Genomic DNA, 9,891 nt, shown 5'->3' with positions numbered 1-9,891 from the left:
CACTTTGGGAGGGACAGACACTGAGAGAGACACTTTGGGAGGGACAGACACTGAGAGTCACACTGGGAGACACACTTTGGGAGGGACAGACACTGAGAGAGACACTTTGGGAGTCACACTGGGAGACACACTTTGGGAGGGACAGACACTGAGAGTCACACTGGGAGACACACTTTGGGAGGGACAGACACTGAGAGAGACACTTTGGGAGGGACAGACACTGAGAGTCACACTGGGAGACACACTTTGGGAGGGACAGACACTGAGAGTCACACTGGGAGACACACTTTGGGAGGGACAGACACTGAGAGAGACACTTTGGGAGGGACAGACACTGAGAGTCACACTGGGAGACACACTTTGGGAGGGACAGACACTGAGAGAGACACTTTGGGAGGGACAGACACTGAGAGAGACACTTTGGGAGTCACACTGGGAGACACACTTTGGGAGGGACAGACATTGAGAGACACACTGGGAGACACACTTTGGGAGGGACAGACACTGGGAGACACACTTTGGGAGGGACAGACACTGAGAGTCACACTGGGAGACACACTTTGGGAGGGACAGACACTGAGAGAGACACTTTGGGAGTCACACTGGGAGACACACTTTGGGAGGGACAGACACTGAGAGACACACTGGGAGACACGCTTTGGGAGGGACAGACACTGGGAGACACACTTTGGGAGGGACAGACACTGAGAGAGACACTTTGGGAGTCACACTGGGAGACACACTTTGGGAGGGACAGACACTGAGAGACACACTGGGAGACACACTTTGGGAGGGACAGACACTGAGAGACACACTGGGAGACACACTTTGGGAGGGAGAGACACTTCTGTGGAGAGTCGTTATGTTTAGACCGCGGAGTTGTTAGTGAGAGTGCAGAGTCGATGGAACCGAAAAGGAAGTGGGCACTTGATAACGCTGTGCAGTGTGGAGGTGACTGACAAATGTGGAGTTTGGTGTGTGGTGACCAGTCCTGGAAACGGGACTTCTCCTGTCCGTTACGCGGTGGATTTCTCACTTTCTGCGGACTCTTCGAGTCGGGTCGCACCGTGAACGCTTCCGCTGGGAAGGTACGGTGGCCAGTTTGCTATTTCCTGCCAGGCGGGCTTCCTCGCTGCATTGTGAATATCGGCGCTTCACCGCACGTCGACGCTAAAAGTCTTTCCCATCGTTCCCCCCCGTGAACCCCTTCAAACTTTCTGTACTGTCATTCTGAGACTGAGCTTCGGTAAGACTGCGTTAAGAATCGTTTCTGAGTTGAACCGTGAGGGAGCTGTAGACGCACAGCGCCGTTAACTTCAGTGCAGGAGTTTGGGGGGGGGGGGTGAAGCTGAGAGCTGATTAACGAAAGGGTTACACAGCTGGAGCAGGGAAAGGGTCAGGGGACGGGAGGCCTAGCGAGAAAGAAAGGGGGAGTGGAAGCACTAGAGGGCAAGAAGTGATTGTGAGAGGGGCAGAGAGAGAGAAAAGAAAAAAAAAGTGAGGGGGGGATAATAAATAAATAAGGTGTCAGAAACACACTGAGTCTCAGCAATTTGCAGAACGGTAAACTTTATTTTTCGAGTCTGCAGAGTCGGACCCAACCAGCTCCTGCTAGATTGAGTGCCGAATTACACTTTGCACAGTTTTTTTATACCCTAGTTGTTTACGACTTTGTGAGTTGCACCCATGTGAGGTGCAGACATTCTTCCTTAATCTCATTACAAAATTACAAATGTGACTACCCTTTGGCCCACTTATCAGCCTCAGCGCATTAACACCGTTATTGTTCAACCGTTAAGCATGTCTTCCCGTTACCTGTATCGCTTCTTTAATCAGCAAGCTATTGTTTCATCCTGATTTTGCAAATTGGTTTATACGTTGCCCTGCAAGTTGCTTTGCACGTTCTTTCTGTGTCAGCACATTCTAAATGGACTCCTTAAGAATCATTTCTCTCAATCCACCCTTTTTCTTTTTAGAATGTGCTATCAGTTGGGCTTTTGCCACGGGTTTACATAGGCTTCTTCCTCTAGCTCTATTTCCCTTTGTAGGAGTACCTGAACAGGATCAGCTGGGGCCCCTGGTTGCATGACTTGTCTTGCCACCCGAGCTACTAGCTCCCGCAAGCAGGGGATCAGACATGGTAGCAGAAGGAGGACCATCAATCCCCCTCCTATAACCCCTAAAGCGGTTCGCCACCAGCCTCCTTTCAACCATCCGTCCAGCCAGTCCCAATACCCCAGCGGCTTCCAGGTCTGTACAGGCACGTGGGCCAGTTTCCTTATTTTATCTGATATTTTTTGAACCACCTTTCCGTTGTCATCTATCTTTAAGCAGCAGTTGGTTAGATTAAACTTTCCACATACTCCTCCTTTTTGTTGTAGTCATAACATTTCTCGTTTACATGAGAGTGTGATACAAAGGACCCTGGAAAAACCGTCATGCCCACCCTTACCATCGTCCTGCACTTATCACATCCCCCTTCAGCGCTTCTCAACAATAGCAGTATATACATTACAGTCCCAAAGTTCATTCTGTCCGTCTTTTGAGCTTTAGCACCATCGGGTCTTCTCCCTGGACGCAAGTCCATTCTGCACCTTCTTCGGGCTTTACGGGTCCCTTGATTCTCGCGGCGTGGGTCCACCCTTTTTCTTTTGTCCTTACTGCGGCTTCGGTGGTCAGTAGCACCTGGAATGGGCCTTCCCACTGCGGCTGTAACTTCTCTGGCTTCCAAGTCTTAATCAGGACCCAGTCACCGGGCTGAGTTCGGTGGAGTGCGAAGTCCAGAGGTGGGGTTTGTGCGAGTAACCCCTTCCTGCGCAATTCTGCAAAAGAACGAGATAGTGCCTGTAAATAGTCCCTTACAAAGACATCTCCCCCTTGCAGGGAAGGATAGCCCTCCACCTTGTTCCAATATGGAAGGCCAAACAACATTTCATAAGGGGATACTCCTGTATCTTTTCGAGGAGCCGTGCGGATTCTTAGTAGGGCCAGGGGTAGACACTTGGTCCAGGGTAGCTTGGTTTCCATCATTAGTTTTGTCAATTGCGTCTTCAAAGTACTGTTCATCCTCTCAACTCTTCCTGAGATCTGAGGGTGCCAGGGGGTGTGCAGCTTCCACTGGATTCCTAAGGCGTCACAGATTAGCTGGTGTGTTTTTGAGGCAAAGTGTGTTCCCCTATCTGAATCAATAGACCCCATTATTCCATATCTCGGGACTATATTTTCTAATAGGATCCGTGCCACTGTAGGGGCGTCCGCTTTAGTGGTTGGGAATGCTTCCACCCACCTAGTGAAGTGATCCACAATTACTAACAGGTACTTCCATCTCTGAACTTGTGGTAGTTCCGTAAAGTCTATTTGGATCCGATGGAACGGTCGGACGGCTAGTGTTTGTCCCCCCTTATGGGTGGCACGCATCATTTTCTTGTTTACCTTTTGGCAGGTAACAGCCCCACACCTCCTGTTGAGCTAGTGTGAATATCCCTTTACAAACATAGTCCCTTAGGATAGTGTCGCACATAGCTTGCACTCCCCAATGGCTTTGTTGGTGTAGTTGTTGCAGTATATGACGAGTTACTTCCTTATTCAGTACTTGCCGTCCGTCGGGGGTCTTCCACTCGCCTTCTGATGTTTGTCGGGCTCCCCTGTTGATTCCCCGTATAAGAACTGTGCCGGGTTACAACTATTGTTCCTTTCAAAGCTTACATCATCCCCGACCATCAGAATGGTTTCGTATTTCAGTATGCGAGAGTCCGTCAACCACCGCTGAGCTTTTTGGGCTAAGAGGGTGCTAACGGAGTGCTGGGTATACACCGTCATTCTTCCCCCAAAGGTTAATTTCCGTGCTTCTTCTACTAGTACGGCTGCTGCCGCTACGGCTTGTATGCACGTCGGCCATCCCCGGGATACCGGGTCTAACATTTTTGATAAAAAGGCCACAGGTTGCCGCTTTCCTTTTTCTTGGGTTAGTACTCCTAACGCAGTTCCTTCATTGTTTGTTGCATACAGCTGAAAGGGCTTTTCCAGTGCTGGCAGTGTTAATACCGGGGCCCGAATTAGTTGCCCTTTTATTTTCCTGAACTTCTGTTCTTCTTCTTCGGTCCAGCTGATTATTCCCCGGTCTTCCTTTGCCAATTTGTCGTACATAAACTTCACCAGGGGGGTATAATTCTCTATCCAAATCCGGCAATAGCCCACTAAGCCCAGAAATTGTCTTATTTCCTTCTTTGTCCTGGGAAGCGGTATTTTTAGTTATTCCCGCTATTCTTTCTGGGGTTATTTGGCGGTGCCCTTTACTGACTCTGTGTCCGAGATATGTTATTTCCTTCTCGACAAATTGCAGTTTCTTCTTGGACACCCGCAATCCTTTTTCTCCTAGGTAATTCAGGAGTCTTATAGTATCGTCTCGCACTACCTCCTCTGCTGGTCCCGATAGTAGTAGGTCATCGACATACTGTAATAGTTGGTTCTTTTCGGTACAATGGAATCCAGCCAATACTTGCTCCAGTACCTGTTCGAATAGGTTTGGGGACTCCGTGAACCCTTGGGGCAAGACGGTCCACCGGAGTTGCTTCTTCCGCCCAGTGAAGGGATTTTCCCATTCAAATGCGAACATATCTCGGCTACCTTCCTCCAACGGGCAACTCCAAAAGGCATCTTTTAGATCTATCACACTGAACCATTCATGTTCAGGAGGTATTTTGCTCATTAATGTATAGGGGTTAGGCACTACCGGGTATCGTGTTTGGACTACCGCATTTAAGCCTCTCAGATCTTGAACCATTCGATACGTGCCGTCGGGCTTTCGGACCGGTAGGATGGGGGTATTAAAGGGTGACATACATTCTTCCAGGAGTCCATCTGATACTAATGTCTCAATTACAGGTTGTAATCCCCTCCTCCCTTCCATGGCAATGGGATATTGCCGTCTTCTCTCTTCTGCTTGTTTGTCCCACTGTGGGTCGTTTACTGGAAATTTCCGGTCCCCCGGTAACTCATTCGGCTGTTCCCTTCCCCAAATTGATATTGCAGCTTGTCGTATCATTTGCCTCTCTTGTGCAGAAAATAGCGTTCCCATAATCGCATGCATTTCTTCCCAAGTGTAAACATTAGGTCCTAAGAATTTATCCAACTGTTCTGCCAGTCCCATTGGATCTTCTAATAAAGTTTTCATATCTTTCTTAAATCGTCGTACTTCGGTACTTGTCAGAGGGACGTTTACAAATCCTGTTCCTCCCCGTTCTCCTCCCATTGGAACCTCTCGAAGGGGACACAGCTGTACCTCTTACTTTTTTAATTCGTCTTTCTTTTTCTTATCTGCTCCTGTCACACTCCTTGTTTCGATCCTTGCTTTTGCTTTTTCCCTAACATCCCTCTCTTCCCTCTCCGGGTCTATTTCTTCTGTTTTTTCACTTTCTTCACGTCCTCCCTCTGCTCCCGCAAGGGGCGCAGAAGGCTGGACATAGGGAGGGGGTAAATGATCGAGTGGGTCCCACTTCCGCTCCCCTTTAATGCCCAATTTAAAACTCTTTGTTGTTACTCCTGGCCAGGGAGCCCAACAAAAAGCATAAGCAATTTCTTCCGGTTTTACACTTGGTTTTGAATTAACGTAAATGTTTAAGGCTTGTCGTACCCAATCCTCCTCAGACCCAAGCCGCGGCCACCAGACCGCAGGTTTTTCTATCGGCTGTTTCGACCAAATTAAACAGTACTGTATCATTTTTTTCTTTTGTTTCCCTTTTAGTCTTCCACATCCCCAATTCTCAAACATTCTACCGAGGGGGCTATCAGGAGGAACCCCCTGGTATGGTCCCGGTCTCTCCGTTTCCTCTTTCTTTTTAGAGCCACCCCCTCCCATCTTATTCCGCTCTTACTTAATCAGGAGGACCCCCGGGTAGCGATCCCGGTCTTCTCCGTCCTTACTTATTCCCGCACCTTTCTACTATAATAGTAGGCACTTACCCGGTGCGTCCTGGGGACTTCCAGTACCAGGTACTGTCCCCTTCTCCCTGTTTACCGCTCTGCGCTGTCCGGATATCACTCGCTCAAGCCACGCTGGAGCGACGAGCAAGGAGTCAGGGACCGCCAAACTCGGCGGGGTGCACCGTCTCCGATGTCCTTCCTCGTGTCCACCGCGGCCGGAGTGTGGATCCCGGACGAGCCCCCACGTTGTCAGAAACACACTGAGTCTCAGCAATTTGCAGAACGGTAAACTTTATTTTTCGAGTCTGCAGAGTCGGACCCAACCAGCTCCTGCTAGATTGAGTGCCGAATTACACTTTGCACAGTTTTTTTATACCCTAGTTGTTTACGACTTTGTGAGTTGCACCCATGTGAGGTGCAGACATTCTTCCTTAATCTCATTACAAAATTACAAATGTGACTACCCTTTGGCCCACTTATCAGCCTCAGCGCATTAACACCGTTATTGTTCAACCGTTAAGCATGTCTTCCCGTTACCTGTATCGCTTCTTTAATCAGCAAGCTATTGTTTCATCCTGATTTTGCAAATTGGTTTATACGTTGCCCTGCAAGTTGCTTTGCACGTTCTTTCTGTGTCAGCACATTCTAAATGGACTCCTTAAGAATCATTTCTCTCATAAGGGGTGGGGTAAGAAGGGGGGGCATTAACAGAAGTTAGAGAAATCAATGTTCATGCCATCAGGTTGGAGGCTACCCAGACGGAATATAAGGTGTTGCTACTCCAGTCTGAGTGTGGCTTCATCTTGACAGTAGAGGAGGCCAAAGATAGACATATCAGAATGGGAATGGGACGTGGAATTAAAATGTGTAGCCACTGGGAGATCCTGCTTTCTCTGGCGGACAGAGTGTAGGTGTTCAGCGAAAAGGTCTCCCTGTCTGCGCCAGGTCTCACCAATATATAGAAGACCGCACTGGACGCAGTATACTACAGGTGAAGTGTCGTGTGAGGTGGTGAGGGATGAAGTGTAGGGACAGGAACCCGTTGGAGAAGGTGGAAGTGACAGAGAATTATATTTTGGACCTGGAGGCTGGTGGGGTAGTAGGTGAGGACAACGGGAACCCGATCACGAGTGCGGTGGTGGGTGGATGGGGTGAAAGCAGATGTGCGTGAAATGGGAGAGATGCGTATGAGGGCAGAGTTGATGGTGGAAGAAGGGAAGCCCCTTTGTTTAAAAAAGGAAGACATCTCCTTTGTCCTGGAATGAAAAGCCTCATCCTGAGAGCAGATGCGGTGGGGACGGAGGAATTGTGAGAAGGGGATAGCATTTTTGCAAGAGACAGGGTGGGAAGAGGAATAGTCTAGGGAGCTGTGAGAGTCAATAGATAAGCCTTCTCCAGAGATGGAGACAGAAAGATCAAGAAAGGGGAGGGAGGTGTCAGAAATGGACCAGGTAAGTTTGAGGGCGGGGTGAAAGTTGGAGTGGAATTCCACTACCAAGCGCATCTTTCCCTCCTACCCCCCCACCCCCGTGCTTTCTGCAGAGATCGCTCCCTACGCGACTCCAATAATTCCCTGACTCCATTCCACATCCATTTTTGCTGGTTCCACATAACAATTTAAGGATGTCTACTGTGGAAAAGAAAATTAACGAGGTTACTTCAGAAATATCAAGAATTAAAAAGAAAAGGATTGATCTGGAAAGCAGAAGCCGCAGGAGGAATTTATGCATACTGGGTTTGTCTGAAAATATGGAAACCGGTGAGCCATTAAAGTTTTTTATGAACATGCTACACTCACTTTTTAGTGAGATACTTGAAGCTCCTCCGATGATCAATAGAACTCACTGAACCCTCCGTCTGAAGCCCTCAGCTGAGCTGAAACCTCACCCTGCGATCTTATGTCTGTATTACTTTACACCCAAGGAATTCTCCGTGATGCAAGGAAGCGGGGGAAGCTAATTTATAGTGGGGCAGAGATTCGTATAGTTGAAGATTTTACCTCAGAGGTATATGCTGAAAGAGTTAAATATCGGAAAGTGATGGCTGAACTTTATAAGAATAACTGCCGTCCCTCTTTGCGCTTTCCGGCTCGTCTGAGAAATTTTCCAACTAATGGTCACCCAAAATGGATTGACTCCCTGGAAGAGGGTTGGAAGTTTATAAAGGAGTTGCAAGCAACTTGAATAGTTAATCCTCAGCTGGGAGTCGTTGATACGGGAGTTTGTAGCTGGATCTATGAAAGCCTGGTCCACGTTTTATGTGTGCCCAGACATTGACTTGGCTGGTTTATTTCTTAAGAATCTCTCTTTCCTTTTTTCCTCCAGGTTTCATTTTTCCTCCTTTGGATCTTGTTTTGTCTTTTGTTTCTCAGCCTGTCCTTTTTTATTTTTCTCGCCTTTCTTCTTCTTAATAAAAAATATTTAGAATTTTATCTTCAAATGGTTTAATTAGTATCTTTATATGTCCGTGGGAAATACAAGTCAAGTCACTTTTATCGTCATTTTGACCATAACTGCTGGTACAGTTCACAGTAAAAACAAGACAATGTTTTTCAGGACCATGGTGTTACATGAACAGTACAAAAACTACACTGAACGATGTAAACCAACACAAAAACTACACTAGGCTACAGACCTACCCAGGATTGCATAAAGTGCACAAAACCGTGCAGGCATTACAATAAATAATAAACAAGACAATAGGCACAGTAGAGGGCAGTAGGTTGGTGTCAGTCCAGGCTCTGGGTATTGATGAGTCTGATGGCTTGGGGGAAGAAACTTACATAGCCTGTTCTGTCGTCGGCGATGTCACAACGATGTTGGTACCGGCCTGGTGGCCTTTTCCATTAATGTTGGATTGTTCGATGATGATTTTAAGCTTTAATACCCAATATAGTTTTGCATTTAATATACAAGTTTGGACGTATATTTACTTATTTTTTCCTTGACTTGTAAGTGTCTAACAGTAGTCGTAACTAATTATGAGGAAATCTACAAATGCTGGAAATTCGAGCAATACACACAAAATGCTGGTGGAACACAGCAGGCCAGGCAGCATCTAGAGGAAGAAGCGCTGTTGACCCTTCGTCAGGACTAACAGAAAGAAGAGATAGTAAGAGATTTGAAAGTAGGAGGGGGAGGGGGAGATCTGAAATGATAGGAGAAGACAGTAGGGGGAGGGATGAAGCTAAGAGCTGGGAAGTTGATTGGTGAAAGGGATACAGAGCTGGAGGAGGGAAAGGATCATGGGACAGGAGGCCAAAGAAAGGGGCAGGGGAGTGCCAGAAGGAGATGGAGAGCAGGCAAGGAGTGATTGTGAAAGGGGCAGAGAGAGAGAAAAGAAGAAAAAAATATGGGAAATAAATAAATAGATAGATAAATAAATAAATAATTAGGAAGGAAGGGACAATTAGTGAGGTCATGGAACCTATACAGATTGAAGAGGAGGAGATGCTTGCTATCTTGAGGCAAATCAGAGTAGATAAATCCCTCGGACCTTGAAGGAGACTAGTGTTGAAATTGCAGGGGCCCTGTCAGAAATATTTAAAATGTGGGTATATACGGGTGAGGTGCCAGAGGATTGGAGGATAGCTCATTTTATTCCGTTGTTTAAAAAAAGCTCTAAAAGTAATCCAGGAAATTATAGGCCAGTAAGTTTGACATCGGTAGTAGGTAAATTATTGGAAGGAGTACTAAGAGATAGGATCTACAGGTATTCAGATAGACAGGAACTTATTAGGGAGAGTCAACACAGCTTTGTGTATGGTAGGTTATGTTTAACAAATCTATGTTTTTCGAGGAGGTTACAAGGAAAGTGGTTTAAGGGATGTTGTCTACATGGACTTCAGGAAGGCCTTTGACAAGGTCCCGCATGGGAGGTTAGTTAGGAAGATTCAGTTGCTAGGTGAGATAGTAAATTGGATTAGACATTGGCTCAATGGGAGAATTCAGAGAGTGGTAGTGGAGGATT

General features: G+C 47.1%; 1 protein-coding gene across 2 annotated transcripts in view; it reads left to right on the top strand.

Moving 5' to 3' along the window:
• Positions 1-928: 928 nt before the first annotated feature.
• The window catches only part of LOC132407732 (catechol O-methyltransferase-like), a 75,958-nt gene continuing 66,995 nt past the window's right edge, over positions 929-9,891 (top strand). The window contains exon 1 of one of the 2 annotated variants that reach the window (XM_059994665.1): positions 929-1,088. In XM_059994665.1, coding sequence (XP_059850648.1) covers positions 963-1,088 — 126 coding nt within the window. In that variant the 5' untranslated portion in view covers positions 929-962. Of the gene's footprint in view, positions 1,089-1,118; positions 1,247-9,891 lie in introns of those variants that run through there. The other variant, XM_059994666.1, reaches the window with a different exon arrangement.

This window comes from Hypanus sabinus, chromosome 18 (assembly GCF_030144855.1).
Source record: "Hypanus sabinus isolate sHypSab1 chromosome 18, sHypSab1.hap1, whole genome shotgun sequence".
Lineage (NCBI taxonomy): Eukaryota > Metazoa > Chordata > Chondrichthyes > Myliobatiformes > Dasyatidae > Hypanus > Hypanus sabinus.
Note: the sequence above shows the minus strand (reverse complement) of the source record. Positions and strands in the feature narration are given on the sequence as shown.